Source organism: Peromyscus leucopus, chromosome 4 (assembly GCF_004664715.2).
Source record: "Peromyscus leucopus breed LL Stock chromosome 4, UCI_PerLeu_2.1, whole genome shotgun sequence".
In the NCBI taxonomy this organism is placed as follows: domain Eukaryota; kingdom Metazoa; phylum Chordata; class Mammalia; order Rodentia; family Cricetidae; genus Peromyscus; species Peromyscus leucopus.
The window spans coordinates 94,935,740-94,954,893 of record NC_051066.1 but is presented as its reverse complement, the minus strand read 5'-3'; the positions used below and the strand labels follow the sequence as shown (position 1 = coordinate 94,954,893).

The 19,154-nt window shown below is 43.7% G+C and overlaps 1 protein-coding gene across 2 annotated transcripts in view; it reads left to right on the top strand.

Moving 5' to 3' along the window:
- Ino80 (INO80 complex ATPase subunit) overlaps positions 1 to 19,154 on the top strand; it is a 113,376-nt gene that overhangs the window by 89,970 nt on the left and 4,252 nt on the right. For both annotated transcript variants that reach the window (XM_028854439.2, XM_028854441.2), the window contains 6 exons: positions 6,958 to 7,030; positions 13,180 to 13,338; positions 13,784 to 13,886; positions 14,759 to 14,847; positions 17,171 to 17,326; positions 17,597 to 17,756. In XM_028854439.2, the coding sequence (XP_028710272.1) occupies positions 6,958 to 7,030; positions 13,180 to 13,338; positions 13,784 to 13,886; positions 14,759 to 14,847; positions 17,171 to 17,326; positions 17,597 to 17,756 (740 nt within the window). The remainder of the gene's footprint in view (positions 1 to 6,957; positions 7,031 to 13,179; positions 13,339 to 13,783; positions 13,887 to 14,758; positions 14,848 to 17,170; positions 17,327 to 17,596; positions 17,757 to 19,154) is intronic.

Genomic DNA, 19,154 nt, shown 5'->3' with positions numbered 1-19,154 from the left:
GAGAGAGAATATGTACTTGGAGGCCATAAGTCATAGTAGGATGTCTTCCTCTGCCACTCTTTTTTATGTCCCAGTTTTTATGATAGGGTCTCTCATTGAGCCAGGAGCTTGCTCTTGGTTCTCGCTAGCTAGCCAGCAAGCCCCGGGCTCTACCTGTCTCTGTCCACCAGTACTGCTCCTGGGAGTATCCTGCTCTCTGTGTGGATGGTAGGGAATCCAACTTGGGTTATTGTCCTTGTGCTAACTCACTAGGCACTTACACATTGGGCCGTTTGTTTTAGTGTTGAGGGTTTTTTGTTTTTGTGTTTGTTTGTTCTATTTTGTTGTTTGTTTGTTTGTTTGTTTGTTTGTTTGTTTTTAGGGTCATGATATGCAGCCCAGGCTGGCCCATAACTCACAGTAATCCTCCTGCCTCAGCCTTCTGAGTGCTGAAATTTTAGGCATGAAGGATCATACTGAGCTAATCTCCTAATTAATTTAGTAAGAAGAGTTCATTGAGCAGGTGTGGTGGTGCCAATAGCTTTGAAAACTTCCCTGTAGGGACTGGCGATGGCTCAGCTTGTCAAGAGCACTTGTTTTTGCAGAGGGTCCAGGTGTACTTTCTAACACTCACATGGTGGCTCACAACTACCTTAACTCCAGTTCCAGGACATCCAGTGCTCTCTTCTGTCCTCTAAGGGCAGCAGACAGACACATAGTACACCATCAAGTTTCCCACATAAGATATTCTCAGCTTATAAGTCTGAGTTGCATCTTAAAATAGAGAAAAAGACAGGTGTTTTTCAAAACAAAAGGCGTGCTTTGCCAAATATTTTCATTATTATTAGTGAAAAGACATCAAAAGAAAAAAATTGCAGTTTCAACTCAAAAGCCCTGTGGCTCAAAGGTCAGCCAGAGTAAACAAGAACTCCTATAAAAAGCCATTTACATTCCCTTCATACAAGACTTATTTATGAGGGATCCTTCCAGGAAAAAGTCTGGCTGAGACTAAAGACTGTTTGGCCAGGATGTCCTGGCAGCGTTCAGAACATGTGACCAGTATGTGATCCTAGGAGCCATTCACAAGGTCTTTGCTCTGTGATGAGTTGACCTTTACTTCCCTTACTCCTACCCCTGGGCCTTACCAGATGGATCCCCCCTCTTCTTCCTCCACTCTAGATAACCGACCAGTTATAGTAACCCTTTAGAAAAGTTGGGGGGAAATGACTGTAGCATGGTTTCTGTTGTTTGTTTTCTTCAGAGGGAGAGCATTGTGAGGCTGCAGTGTGACGCTTACATTCTGCTTTTTCAGTCATTCAAGAAGCTTAGCTCCCATCCATTCATGCCTAGCACTGCTCAGGCATTTTGGTGCAAAGGGGATTTAGTGGAATGTACAAAAAGAGTGAGGTTGAGGTACAGTATGCCTGTGTAATGTGGGGTTTCGTAGACTCCTTATAGACACTATCCTACTCCACCCGGCAACGAGCTGGCCATCCAGCAAACCCCGAGTGTGACATCTCTGCAGCCCCTAGAGGGCAGTCAGACTGCACTGTTGCCTTCTACGAGTTCATCTTGTCTAATCAGAACTCGTAAAACAGGAACTTGTATCATCATCTCTAAATACAGTAAGTAAAACAGAACTTCTCAGCCGCGTAGATATGTTCATTATAGTAATCTGACAATACAGTCCAGACTGGAAACTAACTCCTTTGATAATTACAACTCAAGATTTGTCTAATCCTTATTTCTGTGATGAAATTACATTGATTGTAGCACATTTGGGCTATATTTAATGTGTCTCACCAGAAGCCGTCTTTTCAGTACAAAATTAATATCTAAAAGAAGCATTTTCACCCTGGCACTGGTGGTGATCACTTACAGTTCTGGCATTCTAGGGCAAAGGTAGTCCATGGCAACTTTGAGGCCAGCCAGGGCTCCATAGCACGACATGGTCAAGAAAAATTTCTTTCTACAATTGTAGTTCTAAGTTTTTATGTTTATTTTACTTAAGGGGGGGTTGTTTTGTTTTGTTTTGTTTTTTGGTTTTTCAAGACAGGATTTCTCTGTGTAGCTTTGTGCCTTTCCTGGATCTCGCTCTGTAGACCAGGCTGGCCTTGAACTCACAGAGATCCGCCTGCCTCTGCCTCCCAAGTGCTGGGATTAGAGGCGTGCGCTACCACCGCCTGGCTGTGTGTTTGTTTCTATTTATGGGTGATGACCGCATCTGGTCTGATTTCTTGAGCCTTCCAGATGACTCTGAGCAGTGTGTAATCTACTGCTGCTGCTCTTTTCGTAGTCTCCCCAGCTGTCTTCTCCCTTTCTGTCACATACCTGGTCACATCACAGAACTCTACCCAGTGTTCATATGCTAGGCTTCTTCAGGAATTACCCACTTTCACTGGATATCACACAGGCATTAGAACAGGAGAGCAAGTTATATGGAGCCAGAGTCGTCTCAGTGCTCAAGTGAGATAATAGTGCAGTCTTTAGACACTAGTTGGGCCCTAAATCCTCAGTCAGTTTTTATTTGAACATTATTATTGTTCCTCCGTGGACCTGTGCACATCCAAGTTTCCATGGACATTGGCCTGTCTCCATGGGAAATGTGCTTGTGAACTGGCAGGTGCACTGCAGTTTTGTTGTTGTGTGCTTTGTGCTTTCATCATGAAATCGATGTTACAAGTTAAATAAACTTCTGAAATATCACAATGGATGATGAATTCAAAGATTAAAAAAGAAAACAGAAAGCCTGGTATGGTGGCCACACCTATAATCCCAGCACTGTGAGGCAAAAATATTACTGTGAGTTCAAGGCCAGCCTGGGCTACATAGTAAGAACCTACATCAAATAAGGTAAATGTTCCATCAAGCTTCTGATGTTTCTTTCATCTCTCCATCTCTGAACCACATCTCTTAGAAGTATAGTTTCTTCTTCTTCTTCTTCTTCTTCTTCTTCTTCTTCTTCTTCTTCTTCTTCTTCTTCTTCTTCTTCTTCTTCTTCTCCCTCTTCTTCTTCCTCTTCCTCCTCTCCTTTTTTTTTTTTTTTGAAACAAGGTTTCTTTATGTATCTCTGGCTGTCCTGGAACTTACCAGGCTGGCCTCAAACTCACAGAGATCCGCCTGCCTCTGCCTCCCAAGTTCTGGGATTAAAGGCCTGTACTACCACATCTGGCAAGTGTTCTCTTTTTTCTTTTTTTTTTTTTTAATATTTATTTATTTATTTTTTTAATGTGCATTGGTGTTCTGCCTGTATGCATGTCTGTGTGAGGGTGTCAGATCTTGTAGTTACAGACAGTTGTTAGCTGCCATGTGGGTGCTGGGAATTGAACTCATGACCTATGAAAGAGCAGTCAGTGTTCTTGACCCCTGAGACATCTCTCCAGTCCCCTTCTTTTGTTTTTTCAAGACAGGGTTTCACAGTGTCATCCTGGCTGTCCTGGAAAGTCACTCTGTAGACCAGGCTGGCCTCAAATTCATAGAGATCCACCTGCCTCTGCCTCCTGAGTGCTGGGATTAAAAAGGCGTGTGCAACCACCACTGTCCAGCAAGTGTATTCTTTCTTTTTTTATTTTCTTTTTAGTTTTTCAAAACAGGGTTTTTCCGTGTAATAGCCCTGGCTGTCCTGTAACTCACAGAGATCCACCTGCCTCTGCCTACTTTGTGCTGTAATTAAAGGTGTGCGCTGCCACCACCTGTCATGCATATTTCTTCCCTTTTTTAAAATATTTATTTGTTTGTTTGTTTATTAAGAGATTTTCTATTCATTTTACATAGCATCCACAGATTCCCCTGTCCCCTCTCCTCCTGTCGCATATTCCTTCTTAGTAAATATACCGAGACACTGTTTTGAGGAAAAAAGGGAAAGGTAAAAAGTAAAATTCAAGGATAAACTGGTAAAACTTTTCTGGTAGTATAGAGCTTTTGCATCTTGACATACTAGGGGCTCTAGATAGGCTTTGATGTCCACGCGTGCCTCTAGGAAAGTTATGTTTCCCGAATGCAAGTAATGGGCCTGTCTGGTTTAGTGGTTAACAGGTGCTTATTTAACAACACTTCTTCACTGACAGTCAGTCACTCTAACTAGGTTTGTAGGTTTGTAGTTAACTAGACCTGAGTTTTGTAGTCTAGGAAGCAGTTTCAGAAGTCAAATGACCTTACCAAGGAAGAATAGCCCAAATGTGTGGGAGCTCTCTGATGTCAGCGGCTGGTTTGTGTCTGTTTGTCTGTTTGTTTGTTTGTTTTTTCTTTTCTTTTTTTTAGGGGTCTTGGGGTACCAGGGGATGGTGGTGGAGACTGTCTCACTATGTAGCCCTGGCTGGCCTGAAACTTGCTGTGTAGACCAGGCTGGCATCAAACTCATAGAGATCCTTCTGTTTCAAGTATGCACCCCCACATTCTTTTACTGAAACCTGTGGATTAATTCCTTTGACTGTGGGATTTAGTACCTTTGTATCTAGAACTTCACAGTTAGGCTTCCTCTTATATCAGTGTACTAGAGTACTCTCTAGCTGCTCTGTTTCTTAACTCGTTTATTTTTCTTAGTCAGTCCAGAGGTGTCAGACTGACTTCATAACCAAAGATGGGTAATTGAGGCTGGAGAGACGGCTCAGCAGATAAGAACATTAGCTGCTCTTCCAGAGGACCTGGGTTCAATTCCCAGCACCCACTTGGCAACTCACAACCATTCATAACTTTAGTTCCATGGGATCAGATATCCTCTTCTGATGTGTAGACATAAATGCTGACAAAACACCTATATACATAAAGTTTTTTAAAAGTCTTTTAAAGAAAAGATGAGAATATTGGCTGTAGTTCGAAGAAAAGCTTGTGACCTGAATTTCCAATTGTGGTTCTCACTGCATACAGAGAAATGAACCACTGGATTTAGAGGACCCTCGTGTTTTCACTAGTATAATCTTTTCAATAGATTGTTAGATTGTTCTGGAAAATAACCTGAGGTGTGAAACATGAACATGAAAGGTTATCTTGGGCTACACTTAGGTTATTTGCAGGAACTAGGCTGCTGTCAAACACCTGTTTGTTTATAAAATAAATCTTAGAGTGAAAAGCCCTTGTGATCTGGCTTGGACCTTTTTTATTTGGCAAATAATTTGTTGCCTAATAAGTGAGGTAGCATCTGCTGCTTTGTAATTCTCTTTAAAAGGACTTAGACTGTAACAGGAATCGATATTGTATCTACTTAGTTCTATGTGAGGAGTTAGTTGGCACTTATCTAAAAGTGCATCCATGCTAAATGTCTTCCCTGGATTAGTCCTAAGTCAGCTTAGTGCACAGAAGTCATGACCAGGTCTGAATTCCTGATGTGTGTTTATTTTTCTGAGTTGCGTCATCTTAAAGTGGGTGCTTTAAGTACCAATGGATAACAACATTTGTTCGCCAAGCCTAACATAACAGCCAGAATACCAATTCTGGAAACTGTCCTCTGACCTCCACTCATTCGATGTGGCACATGTGAGCCTGTTTGCGTGCGCTCGTGTGCTCCCTCCCTCCCTCCCTCCCTCCCTTCCTCCCTCCCTCATACACACACATAGAGAGAGAATAATCTTTCAGACTATTAGAATTCTGTTCTAATTTATTTGCCTCTACATGATCTAGGAATACTTTAACTAGTTAAAATTGGGACCTAGTAAGATGGCTTGGTGGTTAAAAAAGCACCTGCCAGGCAGGCCTGGTCACCTGAGTTTGTTCTGTTCCCTGGAACCTAGGGTGGAATGAGAGAATTGAATTTTGAAAGTCCCCCTCTGACCTCCACCCACATGCACACGTCATACACACACTCTCTCCCCTAATAATAATAAATAATTTTAAAGAGGGTTGTCAGTCCCAGCACTCAGGAGACAGGCAGACAGGTGTCTATGAGTTTGAGGACAGCCTAGTCTACAGAGTTCCAGGGCTACATAGAGAGACTGTCTCAAAAAATTTAAAAATAGGGCTCTTGGGAGGCTGGGAGATTGTTCAGTCAGTAAAGTGCTCTCCTTCCTGAGAACCTGAGTTCAGATCCTGGTGCAAAAGCACTTGCCAATAGTCCCAAGGCTGGGAACCCAGGATTGGAGGGTCCCTGCTGCTTGCCGCCTGCTGCCTGCTGCCTGCTGCTAGCCTACCAGTCCATGGGCGGGCTTCAGGTTCCCTGAGAGCCTGTTTCACAAAATATGAGAAAGTGACAGAAGACACCTAATGTAAACTCTGACCTCCAAATGCAGGCACATGTTTATACCCAAATACATAAACAGAAACAAACCAAAAATAGGCTGGGCATGGTGGCACATACCTTCTTTAATCCCAGTACTCAAACAGAGGCAGGAGAATCTCTATGAATTCAGATCCAACCTGGTCTACATAGCAAGTGCCAGGCCAGCTGTGAATGCATAGTTGAAACCTTGTCTTGAGGGGGGGAATGCAAATGGAAATACTAGGCTTATTGGTGCAGCCCTGTAATCTGAGCACTTGGATGATGGAAGCTAGCGGACTAAAATCCAGGGTCATCCTCAGCTATATAGCAAGTTTAGGATACAAGAAAGTGTCTCAAAAGAGGGGAGAAAGCTATTGGACTCAAGTGTAGCTCAGAGGTGGAGTGATTGCTGAGCATGTGCAGATTCCTAGGTTCGGGGCCCAGGAGCACCACAAGGAAGATGACAAACTGGTTTATGTGTAATGTGGTGTAGCCAGAGGTCTGTTTCTACAGGAACATTTTTCTGTTACATCTGCTTCACGATTGTACTTTTGTTGGTTATCAGTCAGATAGTGTGGCAGCAAAAGCTTATGTGCAAATTGGAAGATGACTTCCATCGTGTGGATTTTGAAGACAGAACACCTGTACACAGTGTCTCAGGAAAGCATCAGTCGGGTTCTCTAGTCACCAGCACTCTTCCAGCCCTAGATTGTTTTTAGAAATTCCTCTCTGTCCCCACATTGCATTATACCTTTTCCTCCTAACATGTTCTTTCCTCTTTTCTTTAGGAATGACATCTTTGTGTTTCTGTTAAGCACGAGAGCTGGAGGACTGGGTATCAATCTCACAGCTGCAGATACAGTAAGTGATGGGAGAGAGTATGATGCATTGGCTATACAGGGCTCTCCTATAAATATTTCATTCATCAAGCATTTTAACTTTCCTCTTGGTTTTTTCTAGCCATTCTCTTTGAATGATTTCTTTACACATTAATTCAATAGAAAATGAATGAATTGTTTACTGTGTGTCAAGTACTTTGCTGACAGTTGGTGGATACAGCAGTAAAAATAAACGGGGTGGAGGGGGTCGGGGAGGGGACAGACAGCCAAGCAATCTGGTTAGATTTGTTTAAGGAGCTGTAACTAAACAAATCAAAACTATAGTTATGACTAAAACATGTGGTTTCATTACTGAGAAAGGTAATGCTTTTGTGTTCTGAACCTCAGGAGCTGTTTGGATAGCAATGACCTTTAAAAAAAAAAAAAAAAAAAAAAAAACTAAGCCAGGTGGTGGGGGAGTACGCCTTTAATCTCAGTACTAGGGAGGCAAACGTAGGTGGATCTCTGTGAGTTTGAGGCCAGCCTGATCTACAGAGTGAGTTCCAGGACAGGCAAGGCTACACAGAGAAACCCTGTCTCAGAAAACGTGGATGGATGGATGGATGAGTGGGTGGGTGGGTGGGTGGTGATGGATGGATGGATGGATGGATGGATGGAAGGAAGGAATCTATGCAATGATATCCCCATTCACATGAGGAAGGTACAGGTTCATGAGCTCATGGAGAAGTGAGGACAGGATGATGATGAGGTCTGAGGAAGCTTGTAGTACCTACCAGAGCTGGAATTAGATCCTGGTCTCCATCTCCACTCCTAAGTTAGGCCCACTTTTTCTCTTTAGTAACTTGGCATCTTCAAACCATGTGCCTTAGAGAATGGAAATCAAATTCTATGGGAATACTAATTATCAACCGTAAGATTCAAACTTGCCTTGTTTACTACTGAGTGGGACAGGGCATGAGGGCCTGAAGACTGTTGGCATAACTCTATAGAGTATACCAAACCTGCCATGTCCTGGAAGGCTGACTCTGGTGACGTGTGTTGTTCATGTGGTTACTCTGATGTGGTTGCTCACATCTACCCTATTACATGACAAAAATTTGCTCTTGACCCTGTTTTTCTTAGTTCGCTTTTTTTGAAGATGTCATATAGTACCAGCAGTTACGTACTCATCAGTTTTTCCTAGCTGATCTTTTGAGTGCATCACAGTCCCTGGCCATGTACCTCTTGGTCCAAATCCATTCTTGGCTCTGCCGACACTTGAGTACAGTTTGTTTATAACCTTCTTTACAGAATATGCTACTTAAAGCTCCTATCCATGGTTTACAAGCCTCTTCACTTACAGCCTGTATCTTCCTTGCCAGCCTGATTGCCAAATCCCTTCCCCTCCCAGAAGTAAATGACTGACTTGTAATTTTTAGAGTACACCATTACCATATTACACTACTGTTACTTGTTACCTGAGCCTAGATCGTTATGTTCTGAGCTACCTTTTCCACCGAGTAAACTTCTGTTTGTCTTTCAAAATCCTAGTCCAATATCACATTCCTTCCTAGTTCCTGCCCTGTGCTCAGTCATGTTATATTGTAAGTAATGATTGTACATGCTAGGCTTTGACCTACCTCATCAGTAGAAAGGAAGCCCTTTTTCTAATACCTGGACCTGGCACTGTTTTAGGCACTAAGAATTCAACATTCAATAAAATGAAGTTCTATTTTTCTCCTAGTAATTACATTGCTAGTTGTGGTAGTTGATAGAGTATAAACAGAAGAACTAATTTAAATACTATGATGGAAAATACAACCATGAACGTGGTAGGAGGACCCAGATTGCTGTTCATATGGGATGTTAAAGCCTCTCTCATGGGTGACATTTAAGCCAGGACCTGAAGAGAGTGAGAAAGCAAGCCAAGAATTAGTCTGGCAGAAAGAAAACACTTCAGACAGAGGAGGTAAGTCTCGGGCCTTAGACTAAGAACCTGGTTGACATGATCAAGCGACAGAGAGAAAGGAAACAGAATTAGTGAAGAGGAGTGCAGTGTGCCACACAAGCACATCTTCCAGGCTGGATAGGTCCTGGCAAGACACTAAGATCGAAGAGAACAAGAATTTGAACAAAAGATACCAGTAATATTCATTTTATCTGCCACCACAAAGCAGCAAAAAGTCCACATACGACTTGTAAGCACAAAGTGTCCCATGTGAAAAAGCTTTTTAAATTAGTAGTAAGTTGGCACCAAGTTTGCAGTCATTACCTTAAGTAAGGAGTATACCCACATAATAATAAACTTTCTAATCAAGTAAATAGAGCAGCCTGAAAAAACAAACAAAGAAACTAGTGGAACATTTGACACTATTTAAGAAACCAGTGCATCTCTTCTGGTTTCATAAGGAAGTTGCATGAGTTCCTGGGCTGCTCATCAGATGTTTTGTTTCTAATTTATTTGCACATGGTGTGCTTCGTGGGGAAAAACTTGATGTCTTAATGACTGAGGAAGGAATTGTAAGCAAGTATTTGTAAACACTGGGAACTAGTCTACTAGGTTAATAAAGACAGGATTTCAGCAGCAGTGATGAACGACAGGTGATTTTTACCACATTGTTCTTTGCTAAGGATTCTTTATGTTTGGCTCTGTTTAGGGAAGCATTGTTATAATAAACTGCCCAGATTTATTTTACTTTCTGTCTGACTTGTTTCAGATGCTTACCTGTAGAGAGAGGAGGAGCTTTTTATCTCTTAATAGCAACATGATATGTCCTATGCCCAATGGAGTTAGCGTTTAGCTCTCTCAAGGGACTGGACTAACGTGTTCTCTTGGAAGAGAAAGCGCCAGTCCCACTTCCAGTTGTTAGCCAAAATTCTCTGGTTGTTCCTGTGGAGTTTTCCCTGTTTTCCATTTCACTCCCTCATTCCTTGGCTTATATAGTCCAATCCTGGAATACCATGCCAGCTCTTACCATGCCTCCCGGCATGCCTGGCTTAGTGTTTACAGCTTCATGAAGGTACTGTTCATAGATTTCACCTTAGTCATTGCTGGGCTGCACATCCTACATGACATACTTTCATCATCCCTAGCTAAATCAGCTCTACTCCTATAATTGTTACTTGTTTGTCTCTAGACTGTCTCACTGAGCACCAGAGACTGAAGTATGGGTGTCATCTGTGTCTCAGTTGAGCACTCAGTTGTTGCCACCCCCAGCACACCCACCAGATCATGCCATGGTGGTCCCAGTATTCATCTGTCTTATTTTGTGTCTCATTCTTTTTACTCTTGTGCTTGCTTTATCCTATTGATTTATGTCTATTTCACTATTTTCCCTGTGATTTTTCTTTTTCTAAACAGTATCCTGTTTTATTCTGTTCTCTTCCCAAATATATCTTTCTTTTAAGTTATTTTCTTAGGCTCTAGTCTTATGTTTATGAGCCCAGAAGAGCCCAAGTTGAGTCAGGGTTTAATGTCACTGAGATGTCTAAGGAAAAATGCAGGTGTTAAGGCAATCTTATGATTCATGGTGTAGGCATGTCTACTGTGAAGTCATGCTGAACCATTGGTCCAGGCTTCGTTCAAGATACTCTTTTTAGCTGTGATTTCATCACATATGTGTCGTTTTTACGTATGTTGGATAATCCTAATGTTGAAACAGTTTATTTTGTGCACGGGTGTTTTGCCTGCGCGTGTGTCTGTGTGCCACTTGGATTCGTGTCAGAAGCACTGGAACTAGAGTTACAGAGGTTGTGAGCTGGGGTTTGCTGTGGGCTCTGGGAATTGAACCCAGGGCCTCTGGAAGAGCATTTACAGCTGAGCCATCTTTCCAGCCCCATTCAAGTCTCCTTTTTCTTAAGTCTATATTTCCTTATTTTGCTCTTCCTGAAAATTGTAAATGGATTTTCTAAGATAGATATGGTGGTGTATACTTTGGAGGCAGAGGCAAGGGATCTTTTTAAGTTCAAAGCCAGTCTTGTCTACATAGTGAATTCCAGGCCTACCAGGCTATATAGGAAGACCCTATCTCAAAATAAAGAAAGAAAGGGACTGAGGATATAAGTCACTAGTGAGTATTTGTCTAGCTGCTAGCATATAATAGTTTGATCCCCCCTATACCATGATAAATGACAGAAAGCAGGGGTGGGAAGCTCAGTGGTAGCCTGGTTTGCATAGTAACATCCTATACATCAAAAAGTAAAAGCAGGAAGCTGGAGAGATGGCTCAGTGGTTAAGAGCATGTACTATTCCTCTAGAGGACCCTGGTTCTACCTGGCAGCTCATAACCATCTGTAACCTTGGTCCCAGAAGATCCAACACTCAGTACACAAATAAATTGCTTATGAATAAGATTTAGCACTTGGGAAATAGAGGCTGAAGGATCAGTATTCAAGGTCTGCTGTGGGACAATCCTTTTCTACATTATGAATATGTACTACTCTCATTGGTTAATAAAAACCTGACAGGCTGGTACCTGAGCAGGAAGTTAGATGGGAAAGCCAAACTGAGAATGATGGGAAGGAGGAGGGTGGAGTCAGGAGAGATACCAGCCAGCCACCTGGGAAGCAAGACATGCTAGAGGACAGGTAAAGCCACGAGCTACGTGGCAATTCATAGACTAATGGATTAATTTAAATGACAAAGGTCATCCTTAGCTACAAAGCAAGTTCAGGGTCAGTTTGGGTAACCCCAAACCAAAGAAACAGTGTTGTGTGCCAGGAAAGGCAACACAGAGAAAGTTTCAGGAGAGATGACCTTAGCCCTTAAAGTAGCGCACAGGAGTCCTTGGGAGGCAGAGGTGGGTAGATCTCTGTATGTTCGAGGCCAGTCTGGTCTATGGAGTAAGTTCCAAGACAGCTAGAGCTACGTAATAGACCTGGACTTTTTTTTAAAAAAAAAATTTAGGGTCACCTGATGGTCACCTGATCTTATTGGTTGACTATTGTACTGCAGACTAGATAAGTAGCTTTGGGGGGAACCCTTTAAACATTTCATTTTAGGATTCGTGGAACAGGAAGTATGTTGATGAGAACTGGGGAATGGTAGGAGAATTGTGTGTGTCTTTGCAGGGAACCCTGGTACTTAAGATCTTCCCATCTTTTATTGCCAGTCCTCCATTAGACTATAATCTTAGATAAATTCCTCCTCTGTAACGTAAGATTTTTTTTATTTGTTTTTTCAGTGTTGGAAATCAAACCAAGGGCTGCATTCATGCTAAGCACATGCTGTGTATGCTCTACCGTTGAGCTGTGTACCCAGTGCTAAAGTAGAGATCCTATTAGTACGCAAGTCACAGAGATTATGGGGTGTAAGCACTTAGAATGGTTATCGCACTTCGCGTCCTCTACTGATGATATTAGCATACCAAGTACTAGATGTAGATAGTAACTATATTTTTGGGGGGGGGGTTAATTGTTTAAGGGACTCTTGTTGCTTTGTCCAACCTGGTCTTTGTTGTTGTTGTTGTTTAAGATTGATTTATTTGTTATGTATACAGTGCTCTATCTGCATGCATGCCTGCATGCCAGAAGAGGGTACCAGATCTCATTATAGATGATTTGTGAGCCACCATGTGGTTGCTGGGAATTGAACTCAGGATCTCTGGAAAAATAGGCAGTGCTGTTAACCTCTGAGCCATCTCTCCACCCCCCTACCCCCCAACCTGCTCTTAAACTCATAGACTCAAGTGGTACTTGCACGTGAACTTCCCAAGTATCAGGGACTACAGGCACACACCAGCACTCCTCTTATCTTACCCACCTTTTAATTTAGTTTTAAGGGTGTGTGTGTGTGTGTGTGTGTGTGTGTGTGTGTGTGTGTGTGTACGTACACTCCCATGAAGACTAGAGAGGTCACATCCCCTAAAATTGGAGTTACAGGAGATTTATCAGCCTCCTGTTGGGTACTAGGAATAAAACCTGGATCCTCATCCTCTTAATCACCGAGCCATCTCTCCAGTCCATACTTGCATCTTTTCAGTGAGCACTATGAATAAATAGACCAGGAGCATGCCTGTTTTTCCAAGAGGAGCAAACAGTTAGCTTACTTTCTCACCATTACATAGATGATAGGGAAAAAATGTGACCTGGCCAGCACCAGTGTTTACAGGCAGATGAGTAGCCGTACACTCTGAAAATTTCCTGCATCCAGAGTACATCAGTCTTTGTTGCATTCTCTTCTTGTCGATGCAGGTAATTTTCTACGACAGTGACTGGAACCCCACTGTAGACCAGCAGGCCATGGATAGGGCCCATCGCTTAGGGCAGACAAAGCAGGTCACTGTGTACCGGCTTATCTGTAAGGGCACGATCGAGGAACGCATTCTGCAGAGAGCCAAGGAAAAGAGTGAGGTAAGCAAGGGGAGGGAGGGATTGTGCAGCAGGGGATAGAAGCCAGCCCCAGGAACTGGATTGAGACTGTTGAAGAGTCTTGTCTTTCCGTAGTCATGGGAAACATCAGAGCCTGTACACAGGATGCTCATGTGCACACTGACACCACAGGAGGCCTGTGGGGGGCTAGCATTTCAGAGTCTGCCTCAGTTTGCCCACTTGACTATGTGCCAGAATAATGGTATGTTTTGAGTTATTTTTAACTGACTATTAATAGTCCCGAGCAAAAAAAAAAAAATCCCCAATTGTCCTTTCTTTGGGACAAATACTGTGGAGGGGCCAGCCAAGTGAACAAGAAGTAGTAGAGTCAGAACCTCCCTATGGAAGTGATTCAGAGGGATGATTCTGAATGTTTGTGGTGTGGGAGTGGGTACCTGGAAATGACATGTTAACCCCCTTTGTGTAGATTCAGCGGATGGTGATTTCTGGTGGGAACTTCAAACCAGATACCCTGAAACCCAAAGAAGTGGTTAGCCTTCTTCTTGACGATGAAGAGCTGGAAAAGAAACGTATGTACTCTGGCAACTAACCTTCTGTCCTCCTCAGACTCCCAGATGAGATGAGCACTGTGTATGCCAAGGCCAGAATTTATTTTCATTTTAAATTACGTGTGTGTGTGTGTGTGTGTGTGTGTGTGTGTGTGTGTGTGTGTGTATTTATTAATACAAGTGCACATACATGTGCATGCGAATGACAAAGCACATGTGTGGTAGAAGACAGCACATTATCCTGCAGGAGACTGTGGTCAACTTCCCCTGTATGTGGGTTCTAGATTCAATCTCAGGTGGTCAGATTTGGCAGCAAGTGCCTTGACCTGGTTAAACCTCCCACTGGCCCAGAGAAATATTTTATACAGAATTTCAATAGCAAGTCGCTGTAACCATGAAGACTTTCCCCTAGAGTTTCTAGATTATGAGAATATTGTTTTGGGTTTATCGTGTGAGTTCCTGTGAGCACTCCCACAGCCCCACATCTAAAAATCAGCTCTTTTCAAGTAGGAAAGACAAGGAAAGCCACAATAATTAAGTGGAATCATGGTTTGAACCTAGAAGCTGTTAAGACACCAATAATTATTGTTTCTGACTTAGGAAAATACCAGTATTTTTCTTTTTTGTTTTTTGAGAGTTTCTTCGTGTATCCCTGGCTTTCCTGGAACTCGCTCTGTAGGCCAGGCTGGCCTCGAACTCCCAGAGATCTGCTTGCCCCAGAGTTCCCATCTCTGCCTCCCAAGTGCTGCATTAAAGGCATGAAGCAACACCAGTATTTTTATTAAACAACACAAAATTATACCTTAGGAACCACTAGAGGATGTGGCCCTACATTTCAGAGGGTAGAAGTTGTGATTCACAGACTCTTGAATGTTTTTATATTTTCTTGGTAGTGAGACTACGGCAGGAGGAGAAACGGCAGCAGGAGGAGACCAACCGAGTGAAAGAACGGAAACGCAAGCGGGAGAAGTATGCAGAGAAGGTATCTCCAGCCTGGGGTGGATAGGGACTGGCAGGGCCTGGACTAAGTGTCAGAAGGACAAGAAAGGCCTTGGATCAGTGTGTGCACGCATATCTGTGCACACATGATAAACCACAGCCTGCATGTGGAGATCAGAAGAACTCGGGAAAGCTGGGTTTCTACCCCCATCGTGTGTGGGGGCGCTGAGGGTTAGTGTCAGTGCTCCAGACTGGCAAGCAAGTGCTTGGTCTGCTGAGCTGCCTCGCTAGCCCCGTGTGTGTGATCTGAAGCAGCTCTGTGCTGACGGACATTTGGTGATGTAAAAGACATCAAATGTAGAGCTCCGTTCCTCTTCACAGACTCTAGTGTTGGCCACAGTTGGACTGGGACCTATCTGTCAGTGATAACGATGGTGGCCAAGGTGATGTTACTACATAACTAGCTTTTATAGAACTTTGTTTTTGTTTTTTTGAGATAGTCTGTCTACATAGCACTGGCTGTCCTGGAACTCACAAAATCCTCCTACCCCCGCCTCAGGAGTGCTGGGATTAAAAGTGTGTGCTACCATGCTCGACTTCTTTCATAGAGTCTTTCAAAAAGACTACCCGAGCATGGTGGCGCCCACCTTGAATTCCAGCACTTGGGAAGCAGAGATAGGCAAACATCTCTGAGTTCCAGGCCAGTCATGGCTACACAGTTGAGACTATTCAAAATAAAAGGTTAGGGCAGGATCATATGCCTTTGATGGTCAGCAGCCTAGAGCTGGTCTGTATATCCTCTTTTAATGAAGAGCCAGTTTTAGCCTGGGGACACTTTGTACTTGCCTCTCTTATAGAGTTGGGAAGTCCTAAAAATGAAAGCTGAGATCCTCCTGGCCTGGGCTGCCTTCTCTGCCCCTTCCCAGGCAGGCTCTTCCTCACTCTGTTCTCATTCTAACCCATTACCTTTAACATTCAGAAAAAGATGAAGGTCTGGGGATGTGGCTTAATAAGAGGTGGCTTTCTCACATAGGACACTACAGAAATTAACAATGCTTTTGTGTGTGTGTGTGTGTGTGTGTGTGTGTGTGTGTGTGTGTGTGTGTGTGTTCATGTTCCTGTGCACATGCCACACTGGGTATAGGAGGGTCAGAGGACATCTTTGTGGAGTTGGTTCTCTCCTGCTGCCTTTATATGGATCCTGGGGTTTGAACTGAACTGGATCCCCAGGCTTAAGTGGCAATCACCTGTACCCACTGAGCTACCTTGCCTATTGTAGAGTAACAATTTAGATCAGACGTCATTCACGCTCCAAATATAGAATAGAAAGTACTCACTCAGTGACACCATGAACTACACGGTGTTGTACACTCTTCACCCTGTTAATAGACTAGACAACATGACTGTCTCCACAATCCAGAACAGGGGGAGAGATAGATGGCTCAGAGGTTAACAGCACTGGCTACTCTTCCAGAGGTCCCGAGTTCAATTCCTAGCAACCACATGGTGGCTCACAACCATCTCTAATGAGATCTGGTGCCCTCTTCTGGCATGCAGGCATACATGCAGACAGAACACTGTATACATAATAAGTAAATAAATCTTAGGAAGGAAGGAGGGAGGGAGGGGGGAGGGAGGGAGGGAGGAAGGAAGGAAGGAAGGAAGAAGGAAGGAAGGAAGGAAGGAAGGAAGGAAGAAAATCCAAAACCAACCAAATTAAAAAAAAAAACAACAACAACAACAATCCAGAACAGGGCCTGATGACCTGAGTTTGAGTTTGATCTCAGGAACCCACGCGGCAGGAGGGAAGAAGCAGTTCCTGCAAGTTGTCCTCTGACTTCCACGTGAATGTAGCACATGCCCATACACACAATAAATAAGTAAATAAGCAAGCCCAGTAGAGGGTGTGGAGAGACACGATATACCTTTCTCCTCCTCTGAGTTTTGACTTCCTTTATGGTGATTCAGGGCTTGAGATGTGGCTCAGTGCTTGAGTACTTGCCTCAAACGTGAGAGACCGTGGTTCAATCCTCAGTACACATATAACCTATACACACAAAAAAGGAATGGAGCCAGAATGGTGATGCCTTCAAGAAGTTAGAGGCAGGAAGATGGAGGGGATTTGAGGCCAGCCTGGACTAGAGAGCAAGATCCTGTCTTAAGTTTCAGTGGTGTGTGTTTGTCATCCCAGCACTTGGATGGCTGAGGCAGGAGGATGAGACTAGACCAGGAAACGTAACAAGTACCAGGCTATCTGGAGCCGTATAGCAAGACTCTACCTGTCATCCTTTTATCTCCTAATCTCGCTTTTCTCTTTGGGGAAATGCTCGTGTTTTTTATGTGTTTTCTGACCTTTGTGTTCCCAGAAGAAGAAGGAAGATGAATTGGATGGGAAAAGGAGGAAAGAGGGCATGAACCTCGTGATCCCATTTGTTCCTTCTGCTGACAACTCCAACCTCTCTGCTGACGGCGATGACTCCTTCATAAGTGTAGACTCGGCCATGCCCAGCCCTTTCAGTGAGGTGAGGCTCCCTCTGGATGTCTTCATCACACTACTGGGACTGCATCCTGACCTGATGGCAGGGACATGATGCTGGGCTGCTGGGCAGTGTTTGCTTCCAGCCTTGTGGGAAAGGGTTGCATAAGGGCAGGCTGGCTCTCAGATCCCAAGGCAGGATCAACACTGAAGGCAAGTCGGAGAGAGAATGCATGCATGTTCCCTGAGGCTTGTTCTCACTTGAGCATGAGGGCTGCAGCCAGTGAGGGTGTGATCTCAACCTTTCTGCTTCTAGATCTCAATCAGCAGTGAGCTGCACACTGGCTCTATTCCCCCTGATGAGAGCAGCAGTGACATGTTGGTTATCGTGGATGACCCAGCCTCCTCAGCTCCTCAGTCTCGAGCCACTAATTCTCCCGCTTCCATAACAGGCTCTGTCTCAGACACTGTGAATGGTAAGTGATGCTGCTGTCTCATGCAGCTCCAGCCCGCTCCACTATTTCATAGGAAGCATTCATTGGGTGGTGGGCGAGGTCCAATTCTTTTTAGGATTAAGAGACTTTTTAGTACTTTTTTGTTTTTTAAGTAGAGTGTCTCACATAGCTCTGACACTCACTGTGGAGACCAGGCTGGCCTTAAACTCATAAGAGATCTTCATGCTCTGACTCCCACCCAGATCCTGGCATTAAAAGCATGCACCACCACATCAGGCACCTTTTTATTTATTGTGTGTGTGCACACATGTGGAGGCCAAAGGAAGGGTTGTAAGAGTTGGTTCTCTCCTTCCACCACCGTGGTCAAATCCAGGGATCTAATCAAGCTGTCACACCTGATATCCAGTCTTTAGCCATCCCACGAAGCCAGATACCAGAATTTTATTCCTTCTTCCGAGAGTAAAAGGGAACAAAAGATTGTGTGCATGTGCGCGCGCGTGTGTGTGTTTTTGACTGTGGGGTGTGATAGCGTACCTAGGTGCATAGGCATGTAGAGGCAAAGGTGGTGTCTTTCCTGGGTGTGTGGAGGCCGTGGGTTGAATCCCGTGTCTGCCCTCCCCGTCCCCAGCACACTGCTGCCACACTCTTAGAGGGGCAGGAGATCCAAACTCGGGTCTTCCTGCTTGCGTGGCCGGCACTTTGACCAGGGGAGCCAGCTCCCCAGCCCCTATTTTTGCTAGTTTTTAATCCAGTTAGCTTCGGGGGCATTTCTTCTGTGGTTGTATGAGGCCCAGTGGTATTAACTGTTTCTTGAGGAACCTTAATTTTAAAGCCTGAAACTAGGACTGAGCACAGTGGTGTGAGGATAGTTAAGGCCTGACTTGGCTACATAGTGAGACCCTGTCTCAAAATTTAAATTAAAAAAACAAAAACAGACTTAGAAGTAAGATTGGATATATGGTTCAGTGGTAGAGTATGTATATAACATGCCCAAGGCCTAGCTAGATTCAATACCCAGATTTTTTTTTTTTTTTTTAAAGAAATAGAGGTCCAAGGCAGAAGCACTTTTAATTTCCCACAGCAAGTCCTTAGTAAGGGGCAAGAATAAAAGTAAAATAATAAAATAACCATGCTGGAGCCACTTCTTAGAAGGAAAGACAGTTTGAAGAACATAGCTATGTTTAAAGGTAGCCCCAGATGTCCTCAGATACTCAGCAAGCCAGGCACCAGATCCTGTGCATGTAGTTTCAAAGCTCAGGAGACTGGGATTGGAGGATTACTTGAGATCAGGAGTTTGTGGCCAGCCTGAGCAACATTCGGAAACCTTGTCTCAAACAAAACAGAATACTTTGAGAGACAGCATTTCCTGTCAAGGAGATAGTTGGTGTGTGTTTGTTTTTTTTCCTTTGGGGAGGGATG